The sequence below is a fragment of the Spea bombifrons genome, chromosome 2 (assembly GCF_027358695.1).
Source record: "Spea bombifrons isolate aSpeBom1 chromosome 2, aSpeBom1.2.pri, whole genome shotgun sequence".
Taxonomy (NCBI): Eukaryota; Metazoa; Chordata; class Amphibia; order Anura; family Pelobatidae; genus Spea; species Spea bombifrons.
In genome coordinates, this window is record NC_071088.1 from 112422707 (window position 1) to 112444991 (window position 22285).

The 22285-nt window shown below is 39.9% G+C and overlaps 1 protein-coding gene across 1 annotated transcript; it reads right to left on the reverse strand.

The window, feature by feature from the left end:
- Nucleotides 1–7542: 7542 nt before the first annotated feature.
- PTGES3 (prostaglandin E synthase 3) lies at nucleotides 7543–16231 on the reverse strand. Its single transcript, XM_053455687.1, has 8 exons — nucleotides 16089–16231; nucleotides 13902–14015; nucleotides 13139–13208; nucleotides 12432–12530; nucleotides 9546–9635; nucleotides 8773–8835; nucleotides 7901–7925; nucleotides 7543–7814 (listed from the first exon to the last, which is right to left on the reverse strand). Coding segments are annotated over exons 1-8 (483 nt in total). The 5' UTR covers nucleotides 16091–16231; the 3' UTR covers nucleotides 7543–7794.
- Between the last annotated feature and the right edge of the window lie 6054 nt (nucleotides 16232–22285).

Genomic DNA, 22285 nt, shown 5'->3' on the forward strand with positions numbered 1-22285 from the left:
TGAACGTTTAGGTGCTAGCAAACAATGGTATTTAGTTTTGTGTGCAGGCAATGTGATGCATAAGAACAGTGTATTAGTTGTGTGATATTAAATATAGTAAATAAGAGGATACAGTTCTTGTTGTTCAATTACCGCACTTGCTCAATTATAAGACAACCCCCCCAAATTTGAATATTAATTTAGGAAAAAAAGAAGTTTTACTAGTAAGTACTAATTCACATCTAAAATATTTTTGTCATATTTAATAAAAACTATGATAAAGAAAAATGCATTTTTTGTTTTTATTTCCTTTTATTTGCCAATCTGCCCCCAGTTATGCACATCTGCCCCCCAGATATGCCTTATACCCCCTATATGCCACTCTGCCTCCCAGATATGCCTCTTGACCCCCTATTTGCTGGTATTTTAACCATTTCCATAGATGAGATTCTGCCACCAGCCTTTACCAAAGTTCGTGGTAGTAATTGTTTATGTAATTTTTCACACAAATTGTACTTCAGGTGTGAATTTATAGCTCTTGGTATTTGTCACTGTCAAACAACACCCTAATATGTATTCAGAAGCGTCTCCCCAGTGCAGTGATACCCCCCATACATGGGGTTGTCTGGTTGTTTGAGGGCTAAAAGGCCACATTTGGGAAGTGCACCTTTTTCCATTTTGATCAGTCTGTGCCTATGCCCTATCTTTGAACCCAGTCACTCCAATTTACCCCATCAAACCATAATTTTTTTTGAAAGTAGACAACCCTTGGGTATTTGAAATGCTTTTATTTGAACTCTTTCCATGACAGGATTTTTGGGAAGATGCAGCACTAATTTTAGCATTTGCTCATAATAAACATTATTTAATTCTATTTTTTGGGACTTTTTTTTTTTTTTTTTTTAACATTTTGCCGGAACTGGATGGTTCCCCTGATGGTGACATCACTGCATAATTATTTTTGAATGTTACCGCATTTTTATTTATTTATTTTTTTAAAATATTTTACTAATCACAATGTGATTAAAATTCTGGGCTCCATTGACTTGCATGGTTGAATGCAGTACCTGTATTCAACCCGCAAGGAGAGCCAGAGTTTTCAGGAGGGTCCGGAGAGACTCTTGGAAATTTGGTTATTTTTTTAAGGACAGATCGTCATCTTGCGTCATCTTCACTATCGAGGCATTTCAGTAACACCATTGAAGCCCTGGGAGGGGCCAGACATGACCACTGATGCAGATCTCGGTGTTGCTGAATGCCTCAAATATCTTCATACAGCCGCTACTCGTACTAGCATTCAAAAGCTCTGGACTGGTTTATACAATTATCCACAAATCAGCTTAAATATCCGAAAGCACAAACAATTTTGATTTCCATCGCTGTTTGTTCCTGGATCAACAAATCTTTTTATTTTAATCAACAAACTATTATTTATTGTTTTATATAGCGCCATCAAATTCCGTAGCGCTGTACAATAGGTAGGCAGGACATAACAAATTGTTAGTCAATTTGTTAAGTTACATACTGAGACAACAGGTGACAACAATCTAGAGGGATTTAGGATGCATTACACAATAGGTAAAAGTGCAAGTGTTGGGAATAGACCAGCCACACTAGTAAAAGTATTGCAGGAGAGGGACTAGGAAAGGGGAGCTAAAAGAACGTGGTAGGGCGTTAATGTGCTATGTTGTAAGCGTCCTTAAAGAAGTGGGTCTTGAGGGATTTTTTGAAGGAATAAAGGCACGGAGAAAGACGGATAGGCCGGGGAGAGCATTCCAGAGGATAGGGGCAACCCTTAGGAAATCTTGTAAGCGGGCATGAGATCTAGAAATCAGAGGAGAGGATAGAAGGAGATCATTGGATGAGCAGAGACACCGGTTAGGAGTGCATATAGAGATGAGTGAGGAGATGTACGCAGGGGAACCGCTGTGAAGGGCTTTGAAAGTAAGAGGATTCTGAAATTAATCCTGAAGCACACAGGCAGCCAGTGAAGAGACTGACAGAGGGGAGAGACGTTAGTAAAGCGATGGGAGAGGAAGATAAGTCTGGCAGAAGCATTCATGGTGGATTGCAGAGGGGTGAAACAGTTAAGAGGGAGACCAGGTAAGATAGAGTTACAGTAATCAAGACGGGAGATAGTCAGGGCATGGACAAGAGCCTTAGTGGCATGCTGTGTTAGGAAGGGACGGATGCGGGCAATGTTTTTAGAGAGACTGAATATGGGGTGTGAACGAAAAGTCAGAGTCAAGAGTGACACCAAGACAGCGTGCATGAGATGATAGCACCATTAACATTGAGGGAGATAGATGGGGGAATCTTAGCATTGGAGGGAGGGAAGATGAGGAGTTCAGTTTTGGAGAGGTTAAGATTCAAGAAACGTGCAGACATCCAGGTAGAGACAGATGCAAGGCAGTTAGTTACATGATCTAAGACAGATGGAGAGAGATCAGAAAGGATAGATAGATAGATAGATAGATAGATAGATAGATCTGGTTGTCAGCGTACAGGTGGTATTGAAAGCCAAAGGATGAGATCAGTTTGCCAAGGGAGGAAGTGTAAAGAGAAGAACAGAAGGGGTCCTAAAACTGTGCCATGGTAGGGAAAGTGTCACTGGAAACAGAGATGCTGAAAGTACGATCAGTAGAGCCAGCAGAGAGCAGTGTCACGGAGGCCAAGATCATGAAGCATTTGAAGGAGAAAAGGGTGGTCCACAGTGTCAGAAGCAGCAGAAAGGTCCAGTAGGATTAGCATGGAGTAGTGGCCCTTGGATTTAGCAGTAAGTCTAATATTAGTAACTTTAGTAAGGGCGGTCTCTGTATAGTGTCAAGGGAGAAAACCAGATTGAAGAGGGTCAAGCAGGAAGCTGGAATCTAGAAACCTAGTTAATTGTATATAAAAATTATTTCAAGAAGCTTGGAGGTGAAAGGAAGCAGAGAAATTGGACTAAATTAAGACTGTTACTTTTTCTTCACATACCTCTAAGTAAGCAGTTTGTCAAAACACGTCAGGTTTCAATCAGAAGCCGCATATTTTTGCTGGAGAAAGTTATTGAAAACCAATTTTATACGTATTTTTGTATACTGTATTTTAACCCCTTAAGGACAATAGGGGTTTTTACTCGTAGTATATTGTGGGACAATGGCTATTTTAACATTTTTCGGTGTTGCTGTTTAGCTGTGATTTTCTTCTTTCTCATTTCGTGCTCCCACACATATTATATATTGTTTTTTTCAGGACAAACAGGGCTTTCTTTAGATACCATTAATTTTATCATATCATCTAATTTACTATAAAAAAAATGATAAAATATGGGGATTTTTTGTTAAAAAATTACTTTTTCTCACTTTTTAAACAAAAAACTTTTACTCATCTGCAAAAACGAATGAAAAAACCTGCTAAATAGATTCTACTATTTGTCCTGAGTTTAGAAATACCCAATGTTTTTATGTTTTTTTGCTTTTTTCTGCACGTTATGGGGCAATAAGTACAGGTAGCGTTTTGCTATTTCAAAATCTGGTAATTCTTCCCCCCATGTGCCATTTCGGGTATCTTTGAAGCCGGCCAATGCAATTTACCCCATCAAGTCATATATTTTTAAAAACTAGACACCCCAAGGTATTTCACATGCTGGTAATTTAACCCTTTCCATGCACTAAATTTACCACCAGCCTTTGTGAAACTTTATGGTAGTACATTTTTTTGTATTTTTTTCACACACGTTGTACTTCAGGTATAAATTTATCGCTCCTGGTATATGTCCGTGTCAAACAACACCCCAATATGTGTTCAGTAACATCTCCTGAGCGCAGCGATACCCCACATGCATGGGTTTGTTGGGTTATTTGGGAGGTAAAAGGCCGCCTTTGTGAGGTGTGTATTTTTTGGCCATTTAGACATCTGATCCTACTGCCCCCATGTCCCATATTTGGGACACCTTTGAACCCGGCCAATTCAATTTACCCCATCCACTCATGCATTTTTTAATACGAGACACCCTATGGGCATTTGTAATGCCAATATTTTAACTCTTTCCATGCTGGAATTTTTGTAAAGATAAAGAATTTTAGGACTTGCTTATTAATTTTTTTTTTTTTTGGTGACAGTGGGGATTTTTATATGTTACCATATTATTTTTTTTTTAAAGATTTTTTAAATTTTTTTTTACTAATCACTCAGTGAGCTGGGCTCCATTGACCTTGCATGGTTGGATGCAGTACCTGCATTCAACCTGCAGGAGGAGCTCGAGAGTTCACAAGAGGGTCTGGATAGACCCTCTATGAACTCATATTTATTGTTGATGCCATCCTGTGAATGACGGCAACGTCATTTACAGGATGGCACTTGTGGTTGCTCTTCGGAGCAATCACAAGGTGATCGGGGTAGGGGGGTAGTGTTACTGACATGCCTCGATATCGAGGCATGTCAGTAACACCATTTATGCTTGGGAAGCGATTCAGATCGCTTCCTAAGCTGTTTTAGCCGGGCGCCGCCGCGATCTTTGATGATCGGTGCGGCGGCGGCCATTTTTCTTCCGGGGAGGGTTGCTGCAGCGATACTATTCAACAAATTAACAAACCAGCCCCGCTCATGCCATATTTCACCTTTTCTCTGCTCTCTCCATTGACTTCATATTAAATAGAGAATGACAGTACACACTGTCATGCTCCTCTATGGGACTCTCTAACACATTCAGTCAGAGAGGCCGCATCTTTAGACTTTTACAGCTAGACTTAAAACTCATCTTTTCTCCCCAGCTTTTAGCTAATTCACTTTTTGTTCCAGATCTACTTCTTAACTTCCAATTATGTAGCTATATTAAGTACAATGTATGTGTATTTATATAAACAAACGCGCACACAGACTGAGAAATAGACTACATAAATGTCCTGTGGAGAATTAAAATGGCAGCATACTGCCAGCGGATTCATTGAAAGATCAGCTGGCTCGCCTTAAAAACCCCTTAATGACAAAGCCCGTACATGTACTCAAAATACATTGTTTTCAATGGATTCAGGGACCGCCCATTGTCCTTAAGGGGTTAAAAACTGCTCCTAATCAGGGATCAGGTATTATGCCCCATCTACTCTTCATAACACCCTATTTTGTGTCTCCACAGGCTAATACAATGTGTACCATCACCTAAATTGGCTCTGCATGCAACAGACATAAATGTACCACTAATTGTATACAATACATTTATTATGGGGGTGAGGGCTTTATAGAAAATTAGTTTAATACTTTCACTATTTGTTTTTAAATGTATTGGTGTTAGCAAGGGTGGATTTTTTTGGCATTTTTGGTCCTATATCAGGTGAACCGATGCACTCAATAGCTTAATGTGCCCTGAATAAAACCATTTATAGGTTCCCCTAGGTAAAATGTAAACTGTTTAAATGGTTTTCATCGAAATCTAACTATAGGAAGAATGCATCCCAACCTCTGGTGCTAAAAAGCATCATTTCACATACAAGGTAAATGGTGCCTGGATTTCTTCGATTATATATAGAGACGGACATTTCAATCCAAAACATTTAGTGGAAGAATATTACAGCCAGATTCCAAAATCTCAGCACAGCTTTAATGTGAACATGAATGCTTGTTTAAAAAAAAAAATCATGACGTCTCAACAGTTTATTAGAAATAATGTAATGTAGACAAAAAAAAAACAAAAAACCTCACAACTTCCAATACATTTTAGGCTTTACTTGATCAAAAAGAAAACAATTGTGTATTAACATTGTTACTCTTTTTATATATATGGATAATGCAAATACAATTTGGTCTAAATGTACAGAGAAAATGTACAACTGGCTAAACACATCAAAGGTAGAGATTCAAAGGGGTCAATTCAGAAAAAGTGTACAGGTGGAATACGAGTAGGCTTGGTTGCAATGTTGCTATAATCACAACCACCTCATGTCTGCAGTCTCCATTATCAACACAAGGACCGGTGGACTAAAATGTAAGCATTTTGCTCACAAATAAAGCAGACAGGTGCACAGAATGCAAACCCAACTCAGATTTAGATATAAAATATGACCGGTTTCTCATCCAGCATGCAATGTTCAAAAGAAAAAAAAAACACTGCAACAGAATCCATTGACCCTACAGTATATATATGGTGGAATATTTACCAGTTATCGGTTACCATACCGAAGTACATGTCAGTTATGCTGTAAGAGCACATTTTTAAGGCTGTGTTTCAGCAAGAGTATTCAAAACTCTTGGTATCACATAATAGCAATCTTAAGAGTGAAGGACCTTGAACATACATGTATTACACAAAAAAAAAATCACAATAACTGGCAGCTCGCATAAGGGATTTATGTACTTCATAGTTCCTTCACTCAGATGGAATAATTAAGGTATTTTACTTTATTATAAATGTAAGAATGCTTTAAAGTCAAGTTTAGACAAATTAAGACTTCATAAAGTATATAAAGCTGCAATTTTCATTTCAGATTAAATGGAATGACTATTGTGTCTTAGAATAAAATTAAACACCAATTTCTGCCCACATTATCAGTTTAATGCCTATATTTGTATTGTAATTCTGTGCCCACATTGTTTTGGCGATGGGCAATACATTTATACTATATATATATATATATATATATATGTTTAGGTTAATATAGTACCTCTGTATGGAAACAGACGTTCATGAAGCAATCTTTGAAAATGTAATGATACTTTAATACTACCGCTGTTCATGAGTACATTACTTTTCATTCCACGTCTCTGTACGGATTCACCAATTATAAAGCAGTGCCACAACAAACAGATGTGATCAGAAACACACTTTAGTGATTACATATTACACAAAAATAAAGTGTTTAATTACACTCACAATGTGTACCATACAGACGTGGTTCAGGACACAAGGCTAAAGCTAGGTAGGCAACCTCAGCCTTAGTTTGCAAGGAATGACTGATGGCTGCTCCCAACAACCTTAAAATAACGTTGGCTTGTTTTGAATATGTGAAAGTTAAGTTGCCCTTGACATTGTTGAGAAATCTTTTACACCTTTAGTTACAAACATCCTTTTCTGAGCAGCCAGCACTATGGTTGTAGATAATAATCCAGTCTGTCACAGGCAGTAACACTGCTCTAGCAGTGAGCCACCCGATTTTTTTACTGAAATTAATTTACACGTTTGACAATTGAAGTTGACGTTTTCCCATAACTGCATTAAAGAAATTACATTAAAAGCTCAAAAAAGTTTAGCTCAATTGGAACCAGATACAAGCAAGGTAAAAAAGACAAATATGGCAGTACCGGAAGCTGGGAGTTTATACTTTTGATGAAGACAGTAAGTTTACTGCAATACCTTTCAGTATAGTGTTCACCTGCTCAGAGATCTTTTGATCAGCACTGATTCCGAGCCACCGGATTTTACTAGAAAGGGTTTTTTTTTTTTTATATATATATATTTTTTTTGATGCATCTTAAAAGATAAACTATGACTTCCCCTTAAAAAACAAAGCTCTTAAAATTTTTCATGTCTCTGACTACATTTTGTTACCACTAACATCAAACCACTGCAACTACACAAAACAGAAAACATTTTTGGGTGAATTTCCCTTTCAATTGTACTTTATTTAAGAAGTGTTGTGGTGCTAAATCATTTGATGTGTGCCCAGGGCAATTAAAATCTCTACCTTTGGTGAAAGCCAGGTGGTGATCATTGACTAACAAGGTTGACTGGAAGTATTCAGTAAACTGTATTTACAACTTGGGTGTAGGTATTTGTTGCAAAGTGAACCAATTTAATTTTCCTAACCACCCCCCACCCCTTCCCAAAAAGATGTTATCTTCTTACTCCAGGTCAGGCATTTCTAGGAGGAAACAGAAAAAGATTTAGAGAAGAATTCTGCCACAGCTGGGTGTTTGTGGCATGACAGTTAATTTTGACATTACTTACTTTCATCATCACTGTCAGGTGAATCCTAAACAAAAAGGTAAAATAAAAAAATTATTTTTTTCACCAAGACAGATTTCACCACAAACACCATAGACAATTTCTTTTAAATAATGTTTGAATCAGCCAACTTGCAAATGAAGCTAAAATAACATTCAAAAAGAGTAGCTTACATATACATTATATATATATATATATATATATATATACACACACACACACACACACATATATATATATATAAATATAAAAAAGAGAAAAACATTTCACTTTGATCCACTGGCGCTAATCAGAGAGACCAGTAAGTAGGTCTCCATTGTCGTACCAGCTGTGAACAGCCTGTGCAGCGAGAGGGTCATCAGAGCTCTCAGGAAAGTCTAAATAGACGCTCCGGCAACCTTTCTACTTTGTTTCTGGCGGTATCAGCACAGACACATCAGCAAAGGATCAGAGACCTCAGGCTATGTAATCATCTCTATGTACCGTCAGAGGAAAAAACATACAATGTACTCTTATGCCTTAGCATTCTAAATGATATTTTATAGGATGTAATAGTATGTCCTATTGTCACAAATGGGTTAATTTACCTACTAACAAAAAAAAAAGTGTATCTGAGCTTTCTCTGACTGGACGCCAACATATGTAATAGTTTAGCTTGTATACTTATGACCCGAGCAGCAGCCATTTGCAAAAGTGTTTTTTTTTTGGGGGGGGGGGTTCTCATATTCTACTCATATTCGTCTGTTATTCTGGCCTGGTGTAATACGTCCACAGTACTTTTGTACAGATGTGTAGTAGAGAATGATATCCAATCTTTAAATAGTTAAATCATCCACATTTCAGAAAACTAGTAAAAAGGAAATTTGAACACTTACATCATCTGCGCCATCTACTTCTGGTAAGTCTACATCCTCATCTCCTCCCATATTATTCATCATCTATTAAGGAAAAAAACATTAAATGGCATTTAGAATATACAGGGAACTGTTACCATGTTTACCATAAGAAAATTATTTTACTAATTTACTGTGTAATTGTTTTGGATATTTTATCTCATATAAATTGAGATTATAATAAGCAATATAAACTAAAATCTGCCTAATAAGTACACCATAGGTCTATGCAATGATTCCACAAAATAATTATTTCTACTGTATTGTTAATAGCTCAATGTTGTTGATTGGTTCAGATAGACTTTGATTGCCGACAGTTCAGCTTGGGCCGAGACAACTAAGTCAATATAATTTACCCCCTCCCCCCCTTCTGTCTGATCTGGACCCCAGTTCCGATCATTAACTCCCACAGTCCCATCATAACCCGTCCCAGTCTCCTTCTCTCTCTCACATCACGTCATAAACTAATTGCAGCTCTAGTTTCAGCATCCTTTCTGAGACCGGGTGCAAAGACGGGAGAATCTCAGGTGGGAAATAGATAATGCTGGCCCCGTCGCTCAGTCACAGATCTTAACTTCAGTGAGGTTAACGGTTAAACTAAATATGTTCAAAGCTACAGTTCCCCTTTAAAATAGCTGGTTGTAAACACTATTAAAGGTTTCCTTAGTGCTTAGTGTCCTTAGTGTAAAACATAAGAAACCAACAGCAATCAAAATCAGTTAACACCGGGAAAAAGTGAACAGTCTATATCTTACCTCTGAGAAGCGGTCAAAGTTTGACATATCTTCGTCAGAATCATCCTCCCAATCTTTCCAGTTGTTGAAATCGACACTAAGCCAGTTGAGCTGTAAAATTGTTTTGTTAGAATATGCATTTTTGGAAATTATCAGAATTTTTAATACTGCAAGGCAAAAGTTGATATTGAAAAGTATTCTTCAACTTTAAAACCAAATGGTGGATCTTTAACATTTCCAAACTTGCCTTTTCAGAACCAAAACATGCTTTTTTAAATTTGTTAATAAGGTTGAAATTGTAGTATGTCTGCCATTCATTAGCAAAATTAAAATGTTGATTCCATTTTATGAAAGCTTATAAAATGGCAAAATTGGCTGGTGAGCACCAATAATTAGGTAACATGCTGATATCCATCATGCACTTCACATTACACTCATCAGAATAGTCTTGAAAATTTAAAGGGAAAGTTTAATGTCTGAAATCTCCAGCAAAAAAGAATACTTCCCCCAGTATAGCAAAAGTTTTGCGCATTTAACTAAACACAAAAAGCTTACATTAAAGAGGAAAGACTCAGGTTCAGTAAAAAAAAAAAAAAAAAAGTATGCCCCCTCTACAGTACGAGGGAATGCTGCAGGTCAGACACAGACTAATTACACATATTACATGGTCTTGATAAAGTCTGTAATGGGTTAGCTGAAAGAGTGGATCATGCTTGTTTATTTGTGCAAATCTCTTGCTATATCTACGACTGACAACATGCTGCCAGATGATTATCAGCTGGTTGACATCCTGGTAAAGAAAAATGAAACCCGATTCCTCACATATATGTATCAATGATCTGTGGTGTCATAGGTGCTGCCTGAAAGAAAATTTAGTTTGACTACTCAGTTGGTATATATGGGAAATATGTTCTGGATGGGTATTTTTAGTATTGTAACATGTTAGTATACATTGTATATATATTGTAAATAGGGATGCACTGAAATGAAAATTCTGGACCGAGACCAGACAAGACACCATGTAATATTTTATATTATATATCAGGGCTTGACAAATTTTTGTTTAAATCTAGGAGCCAGCTAAAAAGGTTGGGAGCCAGGACTTTTTTTTTTGCCCTGCACCCACACTTTGCCCCAGCACTCTGCCCTGCACCCACACTTTGCCCAGCACTCACAGTCTCACACTTTACCCTGCACTTACACTTTGCCCACACTAAAAAGCACCAGTGCATACTTTTAATTACCATGAATTAATCCCATTAATTAACTCTGTCCTCAGTTTCCCATAGGCATCTTTGTCACTAAATAGCTTCCCATAGTCCCATGTTTAGTGACAAAGATGCCTATAGGAAATTGGGGACAGAGTTTGCCTTTGCCCCAGTCTCCCATAGGCATCTTTGACACTAAACATGGGACTATGGGGAGCTATTTAGTGACAAAGATGCCTATAGGAAATTGGGGAGAGTTTGTCTTTGCCCACAGTCTCCCATAGGCATCTGTCACTAAACATGAGATTATGGGAAGCTATTTAGTGACAAAGATGCCTATAGGAAACTGGGGACAGAGTTTGTCTTTGCCCCCAGTCTCCCATAGCATCTTTGTCCCAGCCTGACCCTGGTGTGCACTCTGTTGGATTCCCGCTGCTGCAGCCGGCGGCTCCGCCCACCCTCCTCACTGAACGGGGCTGGCACCGCCCACAGAGGTCATTGAGCAGCGCTGGTGCCGCCCGCGAAAGTTATTGAGCGGCACCGGCTGACTCACTTCTATTTTGAATCGACAGGGGTGGCATTTTAAGAAGTCGTCCCTGTTGATCCGAAATAGAATTGAGTCAGCTGGCCAGCGTGACTCAGTGACCTTCGTGGGCGGAGCCGCCACCAGCAGCGGGGTTGTCTGCATTGCAGACGCCCGCTGCTGCCGGAAAGGAGGATCCAAGTCCCCTGCAACGGCGCGGGGGATCTGGATCCTAAACCCAATTATAGGTTTGGCTCACAAACACCTAGACGCCAGGACAAAATTCAGTCGCCATGGCGACCTGGGATTTGTCGAGCCGTTATATATATACACAATATTAATATACGATTGTTGGTAGCAATCACGCTCCTATCATGCCAAGTCATCCAGTACATGCTGGAATCTGGGTATGCCTGGGCATGATAGGAGTGTGATTGCTGTTAGAAATAATTTGTATTTAATATAGCAATCACTCTACTATCATGCATAAGCAGTCAATACATGCTGAAACCTCGCTAGCTGCCCCTCTTATGCATTGATGCTGCCAGCACAGACAAAAAGCTGCCTTGCAGGATGGGGTCTGCACATCACTTACAGCTTCCCTGTGCCATGCCCCCACACGCACACATCTGTTAATTTACTCATTCACAAACATTCACAGATACTCATTCATTCCCTCAATCAGGCATACTCGTTCTTACACTCTCCCCCACCCTCTTACCTGAACTGCAGATTTCCCGGTGCCGCTCGCAGAATTCCGCAGGGGATGCTGCTTTCCTCTGCGTTGCTTGTGCCCTCCAGGGGAAGCAGGAACTGAGCAGAGTCATGTGACAAATTCACATGACTCCACTGGGTTCCTGCTTCCCCTGGGTGGGACAAGAGACGTTGCTCGCACAGAGTACGAGCAATGCAGAGGAAAGCAGCAGCAGCAGCAACTGCCCCCTGAATTGAGGTAGATTTTCGGCCACCAATATTTCGGTGCATCCCTAATTGTAAATATGTATAGGTTTTCCTAGGTAAAGTGTAAATCTCACTATAGGAAAACTAACAATATCGGTCTGAACCTCCACTAGAAAAACGTGACCTAACCTAAAGTCAGGTTTTGTGGTACAGGTAGATGAAAAGGGCTCACATGTATTTACAGATGGAAAGACTTTGGGGAAAATTTTAAGATACCTTTGCCTTTTCTTTTGTCAACCGCGGCCAAGATTGCCCAGATTCTGCTTTTCTTAAACAACATAAAACCGATCTGTCTGTCCTCTTATGTTTGGACTCCTGTTGAGAAACGAAAACAACCCAGCGCTTAACAATAACTTAGTTTTTTTAAGCATTTAGTGACCTTCCCCAGTGCTCGAACTAACATGCAGCAAAGATTACAGGTTATTATGAGTGTATATTGTCTACAGACTCCCAAAGCTTGGAATTTAGCTTTTTAGGACCAGACCCATGCAATGAAAATATAATGTGATTTGACTACCTAAAATAAGACTGTTACTAAATATTTTACCTTTAATATATTGTTTTTACTTACAGTGTAAAAAGTTACTGCAACACAATTATAACACAGTATAGATGCCCTAGAAATATGGTATCCCTTTAAATGCAACAGAGCAAGAAACTTATTTCCAAGATATGAATGTTTTAAAAGGCATTTCTTATTAAAACAGTTATAAAACTTTACACAAAACAAATTTGGTTGTAAAAAAACCTTTTAGGAAATAAATAAATAAAATTCGGATAGCGCATTGTTCAGCGATCTGTAAATGTTAGAAAAATTTGCACAAACAAAAATCATAAGAACAATGGGTTCTAAATTGGTTACAGGGGGGGGGAAACAGATAAACAGTTTAATATGGAGGCCGAAGGAAGCAAAACCAACTTACATTGGGCTCAATGGACTGGAAAAGTTCAACTTCATTTAAATGTTTAAGACTATCTGCTCCCCCAAGACAACTGTAAAATAAAGTTAATATGTCTGTCAGACACGGCACAATATATTTATGCAACATGAAAACTTTAGTGCATGATTTCAGCGACTTTGATTTTACAAGATTCAATAAAATTAACAGATATACTATGCTTTACATTTTAAGACAGAATATCCTGTTTAACAGCATAAATATTTACAATAAATACTATATCAAAGTGAGAAATAAAACGTTAAACCTAAAAGGGAAAAGCGTGCAGACAATTGTGAGAAGAATTGAATTTAAAACTAAGCCTTGCATGTAAAGCTTGCATTGATTTCATAAACAGTTTATGGTTGAAGAGGCAATATAGAAGCTGCAATTTGAGAGCTGTAGTCTGAATATATTCTGTAATTTCTATACATATTTTCACAATTGTGTATCTTACATAATTATGTAGAAAACACTTTGCGCTTCTGGGATACTACACTTTTTTTTTTTTTTTAAATTGTGCAGTTAGTGTGAATGAAATTGCCATGTAAGTATGAAATAGTTCCACATATGATGGTCTTAAACCACTATACTTTAAGCACCGCCAATGCAGCTTGCCTATTCGATAGGAAAGGGTGATTTAATTTAACATGAACCCCAGCATAACAGAATTAACTGTTGCAAGCACACAGCACAAACGCCAAAATATACAGGTTGACGTTAAGGATGTTCACAGTTGAAATCTTACCTGAACGTTAATTTATTTTTCTCAAAGTCTATTTTTATATCTTTGCTGTCCTCGACACAAAATTCAACAAAGACATAGTCCCTTCTGTCGTACCACTTTGCAGATGCTGGCTGCCTGAAAGTTAAAAAGAAAAAACAAACCTTTGTCATTTTAACAACTATTTGATATGTTTATTTTATAAGTATACTCTAGAGAAGCATGTTATAGTTTACTCTATGTAAACAGGGTCAGTCAAATTCTAAATGATCTGTGATTCTACTTCTGCTGTCTAAAGCAATGCATACCATTTGGTACTGTACAATTTATAACGGAAGAGGTAGAATTGCAATAAAATAATGCAAATTGACTACTATCCTCTTAGGTTAGATTTGAAATAAAACAAATACAGATTTTAGAAAATGTGATATTTTTTGTCGACGTGTACACCCTGCTTTAGCTTTAGGTGGTGGTCTATCTGGTAATTCACTGACGTACTATTAAACGTTCTCAGATAAAAAGGCAAGGGATTTCATGACACGATAGGACCACATTTCAGAGATCCCCACTACACAAGTATCTTAATTCAGCAACGTCTACGGATTGCTACCATACCTGTAATGGTAAATGCAGGTTCACAGTAGATAAACTGGCAGCTGTGTATAAAACTTGACTCTGGAGCAGTGTGGAAAGTGGTCTTACCTCCACAATAACCAAAGAAATGACCCACCCTTGTAAATCACGTTAGCCTGTCAGCCACACCTCTGTTCCAATCACAAACAGGTTGTGGCAGGGTTCAGTGACGAATCCAGGCTTTAAGGAAGAGTGGGCTACCACTACTATAGAAACCGTACATAATAGCCTACCAAGGGGATAATCACAAGCACTCCCTGTTTCAGCAATTCACGTACAGAATTGCTATACTTATATGAGTGTAATAGACCTAATACTACAGACACACAAAGTTGAGCTAGGAAAGGTGTTAAGGCACATGTATAAAATATACCTTCCTTATGGTTGTAGCAGTGTACTTGGGTTGGGCCCATACACAGTATGATGGATGACACACCAAAACTGAGTTGAGCATGTATACTCACGCTCCAGCCAATGCGATATATATAAACTTAAACTGGCAATCCTACAGTAAACAGTTTCACCCAGATCTGCTTGCAGAATTTATTGTGACATTGTATCCATCAGTATCATGCGTATGAGGACATCTTATCATATGACAGGTGCACTTTAAGGATGCATAATCTACATATTGCTACACTGCTGTAAATATGTCTTCATATAAAAGCACAACCAAAAAAAAAAGCACAAAAGCCTTAAGGTAGTTCAAATGGCATCACCTATTTAGAAATCCAATACGCAGAGTGTGTATAATCTAAAATAAATAAAACATGACCATCAGGAAAGCACTGTTCAAAGTGCGCACACTTGAATGTAAAGCGTTATGAGATCATACAAGCACGTTGTATTAGTGCTGGCATGCCGACTGCAATGACCTAGAATTCGAAATCGGCATAGAGGGGCTATTTCTGATTCTCATCAATCAGTAGATTGCAAATATAAGGTCGGAAATGTATTTTATGCTGATATGTGAATCGGCCGCCCAAGGTGCAAAGCTTTAAAGTGAAAATGCGAGGATTGCAGGTTAGGGGCCTAGCAGCCATTGCACTAATGAATGGAGGAAAAGGATTATGTGAGCTGCACATCCCGGAGGCGGCTGAGTAGCCCCAGGGCGCACACGGGCTGACAGAAGCTTCTAGAGAGAAGGCCGGCATGCTTCGCTAAAGAGCAGCCGCCGCCTCCTCCGCGACACATGTCTCCGTCATTCCGAAAGAAACCCATCCCTGAGAACGGCCAGCGAACCCCGTACTAAGTCGCGTGCTATTGTACGACATGCTGCCCGAACGGGGAAAGCGGCTTCGCTCGCAACCGGGCTCTCCCTCAAAACGCGCAGCAGGTACATATCCCATATAAACCTCTCTGGGACTAATGACAGATGCTGCCTTGTATAAAATGAAAATGAGCCGGGTCGAAGAAGACCAAACCCAGCCTTTCTGCACGCCTTAGGCCTCCGATCTAATGGCGGCCCCCGTGACACAGAAAGTGATTAGGTGAATACCGTCACTCAGAGGCTCCATTATGTCTGCAGGTCTGCTCACTGCGCCTTCCTCTTTAAAGCTTCGGGAAGCCGTTACTTACATGTTTCTGCACGACCTGTCACTCGGTTCCCCCGACTCTCCAAACACTCCGCGAAGCTCTCGCCGCTAAAGTGCTCTACCGCTACTCCTCGCGCTCTCTCCAGGCCTGCGTGACGTCACCGGGATGTGGGGAGGGGACAAGGCTCGCGCTCATTCTCTGAGGGATTGACGCGCGCGGTCTCGCGGCAACAGTAGAAAGAGGAGTGGCTGCGCGCTCTCATTACGCGGGCCCAAATTGGTGCCCTCGAGGTGTAAGGGAACAAAGGGCAAGCACGTGTATAGGGCGAGGGTTCATTTATTGATTGTGCCCAAATAATATGGCTCTATGTACATGTTTAGACTGTCAATAGCTAGCTTCTGAGCTGTGTTGCAACGTGCTTTGTGTGTCAAATGGCGGGAGGCCTAGCTAGTAAATAGCCTTGGTGACATACTGTGCAAATTCCATTATATGCTCTGAAAGTAGGGATGTGTGTGTAGTCATTGTATTGCAGATTTTGGTGAATATTGGTGAACCTAGTGAATTACAATGAAGAATAAATGTCTACTGATTTTTTGTTGTTAAAAATCTAAATGGCTTGATTTGAATGTGGCTGAATGTTTTAGATCATTTCTGAAAGATGCAGTTCAGAATCTCATTCTTCATGCATCAATCGCAATTATGTCAATAAAGTTTTCACACATCCAATGAAAGGTATATTGCCTAAGTGACTTAGTGGTCTATTTGATCAAATGGCCATGCGGTTTATGAAATTAGGAACCATATCGCCTAAGGGTCATAATGAAGATAGGGATCTTTCAGTGGTCCTATAATCTCCCTCACTTGTGTGCATATTGTATTTTAGCTATCTTGTTTTAATTATTGATGATATCCTTCCATACATGCTTTTTATTTAGTTTTCCACACTACATTGTAGTGGAGACAGATATCTTACCCCTTGGTTTATATAAAAAATGTTTGTGCCCAATTTCATGCTTGTACAACTGTAGACGTTCTCTAGTGATGTGTGTGCATTTGCAATATGTAATATCACTGCTCTGTGCATAATAATCTATATGTATACAATTGCATTACACGTTACTATTTACTGTATTAATATTCTGCATATCCCTTCATACGCATACATTTAGATGTCATGATTAACTCATATAATGTAGTGGATGCATGGAAGGATAACCCAGCAGAGGTGGTTAGTTTCTTTGTTTAATAAGCATTGAATGAGTTAATCTGAGGTTGATTTAATGTGTTTCTTTGTGCGTGCCATCTGTATCTGTTCTGGCAAGAGGTGTCATCTTCCCAAAGGACCCCTGTATCTGTGGTGGCCTAACAGATAAGGAACCTGAGTTATAAGAATTCCATTCCTTTCTTAAGTAGAGGGGTTTTCCATTACCTTTACCCCACCATAACTTATTGGCACATCAAGATGGGAATCAATTCTTGGAAAAGGTGCCATATAATTGGTCATGTGGTCAGAGGGGCGTTTTCTTGAAACAGAGTCTGATTTAGGGGCAATGCAGCGACCTCAAAGCACAACTCCATGATATACTCTGATCGGAACAACATCTAGAAACCGTCTGGACTTACAGGCCTACTTATTGGAGAAACTCGTGAGTGAGGGTCCTGTGTTTAACTCCCATTGTTTTTAAGTATTGTTTGCTGTTTTATTTTGTATGTCTTGTTTTTTTGTAATTGTGGCACTGTGTAATTTCTTTCTCTTTTCTTTGTCTTTTTGTTATTAAAATATTCATAATCTAAGTCTGTCTTTGGGCTCTAGTATCGATATCCACAAACCCTAAGAGAGGAAATCACGTTACCATATTGTTATTAAGTTCTACAGGCTATAAATATATTGTTTGCCCGGGGTGGGTTGATATATATAGAGATAAATGTTCTAATTCGGATTTCTCACGAATCCGGTATCAAAATCGTGAGTGGTGGCAGACTACCTGGGGGATACAGGCAGGATTTGGGGGTAATTTGGTGTAATTTATGCCTTGTTAAGGGGTGTAGTTAGTAAATCCAGAGGCCTGGCACTATTAACCTCTTCATGCCCACGCCCTCCACACAGTCACGGCTTGGCAAGTAGTCCTGGCCGTGACAAGATGTACTTCCATCAGCTTTTAAATGTGGGGCTATTCACTCACTTCAGATCTTTTGTAGCAGAATGGCAGCTAAGAAAGCTTTTGAGGCTATTTTAAGCCTGGTGCTTTTATGTCAGGTGCCCCTTCAGATCCCCTTAGAAGTAAGGTGCATCAAGATCAAAGATTAGTTCAGGCTGGTCTCTCCGAAGATGTTGCTGATACTTTAATAAAGAGCAAAAAGCATTATTAATCTCCGGTATGATACAATCTGGAATAATTTCTGTTCCTTGTGTTCCAGCATGCATTCACAGATGGGTGGCTTCTCTATTACAATCTTGGACTTCCTGCAGTCCGGTTTTCGAAGTGGTCTGTCACCAGCCACCCTGAAGTTTATGTTGCAGCCCTCAGTTCTCTCCTGAACAAGCAATTGGCTATGCGCCCTTGGATTAGAAATTTTATGAAGGCCATTTCCAGATGTACGGCATTTCAAGAGATCTCTGGGACCTGAATCTTGTTCTCTCGTCTGAGGTTTCCTCCCGGAAGTTGCTGGTGAAGAACCCCCCCTTAAGTCTTAAGCTGAAGCTGCTGGGATTCCCATGGATCAGATTTGCAAGCCGCCATACCTTCGTCAGATGCTATTGTTTGGACAAATCCATGTTAGGGAGAAGAGTTTTAGAAGCTGTTTGGAGCCATCTCTTATGCTACCAGGAAGTGACGAGGAAAATAATTTAATGTTTCCATGTCACTCCCGGTAACATCATACAGGAGATTGCTCTGCCTATCCAGATAGGGCAGGAAATTATAAACCTCCAAAGCCTCATCTTTACCCTCAGAGTCTTTTCCTACCCTGTACTGGGTAGAGTTGGTCATCCCCTGTTTGTTTTCTCTGAGCTAGAGAATCCTTGCTCTTCTCCCCGCTATGGGAAGCAGGAGAGCTGCTCTGTGCCTGCCCCTGGGAGGATTGCTGATACCAGGGCAGAGGAGGAAGAAAGAGATTTACCACTGACCTTTGGGAGGGTGTTGTGGTGTTCCTAGGCTGCACCGAGGTACTTGTCAGTGGAACCTTGCAGGAACCTGTGGCTTTCAGAGGTCATAGAAGGCCCTTGCTGGCTGCATTTGGATGATGAGATAGAAGACTGCTGGTATCCAAGAGTGGTTCTAGAAATTTTTCCTTTTCTTAGGACCTCTTGGTGTTGTGTCTTGCCCTAACATGGATGCCCCTGTGGCTAGAGCCACAAAGAGAGCGGCTATCCCTCTGGACGATTATTCTAGGTGCAGCTTAAAGAGCTTTTGAAGCTACCACTTTTATCTTTAAGCCAAGCATTGCAGCTGCTTCTGTTTCCAGATCTTTATGTCTTTGGCTGCAGCAACTGGAAGTGGATGTGATAGGGATGCTGGAGAAGGTGTCATTACATACTTCTCAGATATCAACCTTTATTAGAATATACCAAAATTCAATTGTAATACTGACTAACATAAGATTTGTTATATACAATGAAAGAAAAAAATATTTGATCCCCTGCTGATTTTGTACTTTTGCCCACTGACAAAGACATGATCAGTCTATATTTTTAATGGTAGGTTTATTTCAACAGTGAGAGACAGAATAACAAACTCGTAGATGCAAAAAAATTATTTATTCATAGAAACAAGGGAGAAGGGAATGAGTGTGTCAGTAAGGAAAAGCAGCACTCGGTAAGTAGAACTTTCCCTGGAATCCCTGGTGACACAGATAGATGTAACAAGGAAACAACCAAATCGGAGGGAAAAAGCAATCAAAGCACAGATTCCAAAATCTTTCACCCAAAGGCAGAGTCCTCTCTGACAAGTAGTCTAGCCTATAGTGTCGAGAAAAAGTATGGAGGCTACTCCATGTAGCAGTTTTACTGATTTGGTCAGGAGGAATCAAAAACCTTTCCGTGCAGGAGGTTGAGATGGCTCGAGTGGAGTGGGCACGGATACTGGATGGTGGAGTCTTGCCTGCTGATGAATAGGCCAGCCTGTTAGACGACATGATCCAAGCAGCTATGGTGTATTTGGAAACAAGTTATCCCTTACGAGGTCCTGTGGAAGCAACGAACCGGAGAGGAGTTTTGTGAAATGGTTGAGTCCTCTCCAAATCGATAGAGATGCATCTCTTCAGATCTAGAGTGGAAAGACGCTCTTCTGCCATATTTTGGGGAGACAAGAAAAAAAAAAAGGCAGGTTGATTTCCTGGGTCCTACAGAATGAGGAATGGATTTTAGGTGCGAATTCCAGGGGCAGCGAAAGCACCACTTTTATTTGGGTAGAGCCGAAGAAAAGGCTCTGCGGACAATGCCTCTAGCTCACTGATGCCCCTAGCAGAGGTAATGGCAATCAGGAATGACAGAAGGTGGAGAGAAGCAGATTGATGAGGCTCGAACGGAGGGAGATAAAGTTGTTCCAGAACTACATTCAGGTCCCAGGGGACCATCTTGACTATAGGACGAGGCCTGATCCGGACCAGCGCTTTAGGGGAATGTCTGAATGGTTGAAGAGCTGCCAATTCAAGACCTCATTTAGCGCTGATGGCCGATATCTGGACTTTAATAGTGGACGGTTGCAGACCTGGAGAAAGTGGAGAATCTGGAGAGGTGAACAGGAAGAACCATATCTGCCTCTTGAGCTGCACCATGAACAGAATTTCTTCCAAGTTATTAATTAGCGAAGTGATGTCACCTTTTTTGGCTCAGGTGTAGAGTCTCCGTGACTGACGGGGGGGAATCATTTGGCTCTGAGGATTTCCCATTCAATTTCTAGGCCGTCAGATGGAATATCTCGGGATTTGGATGAAATATAGGTACTTGCTGAAGGAGGTCCTTCGCGTCTACTTGGCCAATTTGGAGCTACAAGAATGACTGAAGTCTGGTCTGACTTGATCTTCTTAATTACTCAGGAGATCAGGGCAAATGGAGGAAAAATGTAAGTAAAACGAAAGTTCCAGACTTGGGAAAAGACATTTACTGCTGTCTCTTGGGTTGAGAGAAAAGAAGACTGGGACCTGGGTATTGATTCTTGAGGCCATCAGGTAAACTTCTGGAAGACCCCAGCTTGCTACAATGAGACATAGGTTGTTTGAAGGTGGAGAACGTGGCTTGCATCTTATCCTTTAGCAGGGCAAATCATTTTTACCCCCTGTGTCTGACACAGGCTTCAGACAAGACGGCCACATCTTTTTCTTGGGTACTTGAATAGACCTATGGCAGCCAGCATATTGAATGTGCTTAGTTTTTGAGGTTTTCTTCCATAGGAGGAGTGTCAGTGTTATCAGGGGCAGACATCCTACAATAATAGAACATGGAGAAAATAGTAACTGGATATATAGCTAAGAGGGTGCCAAAGCATCACTAGCGAAAACAAATGTATAGTATATAGCTAGGAGAGTGCAACAGCACCACTAGAAAAACTGACAATAATAAACATAACGTCTTGCTAGGAAGAAGCAACAGCACCCTTAGGCAAGCATAGAACATAATACGCAGCTACGAGGAAGCAACAATAATATACACAACCTCCTGCTAGGAGGGTGCAGCAGCATCACTAGCAATACAAAATACACATATACAAAACAAACAATAATAATATGAATAATAATATATATAAACAGTTGCTAAGAGAGTGCAACAGCACCACAAGCAAGGCAGAATAAGTGCCTGACAATTTGCTAGGCAGGTGCAACAGCACCACTAGCATGAAATCATAAGAAAAACGGACTTGCATTAAGAAAGCACAGTAGTAGAGCATTGGCCCTGAGCCGGCAGACGCTGGCAGATGATAGCAACATGCGACCCCTTGGGGAAGGACTGAATTTTCCCAATATTATATATTGTTACCAATATTTATTGTCACCATTGTTTATTTCTGAATCAAGAATAGATGATATCATAGATAATAAAAAAATGAACTTGTCCACAAATTACAGGTTTGGCTATTCGCATAACTGGGCAACTGTCTTAATCAACTAAACGCCACTCAGGAACAGGTAAAAAAATGTCTTCTGCAGTCCCTGTAATAGATTACAGTAGCACCCTACAACAGTAAATGTTCTGCACTAAAATAAAATTAATTAACTTACAAATATGGTAAGTGAGCAATGAG

Coding starts and splice junctions, on each gene's coding strand:
- PTGES3 (XM_053455687.1), bottom strand. Junction 9,636..12,431: donor TGACAAAAGAAAAGGCAAAG/GTATCTTAAAAT, acceptor ACAATTTTACAG/CTCAACTGGCTTAGTGTCGA. Junction 7,815..7,900: donor ACCTGACAGTGATGATGAAA/GTAAGTAATGTC, acceptor GTTTCCTCCTAG/AAATGCCTGACCTGGAGTAA.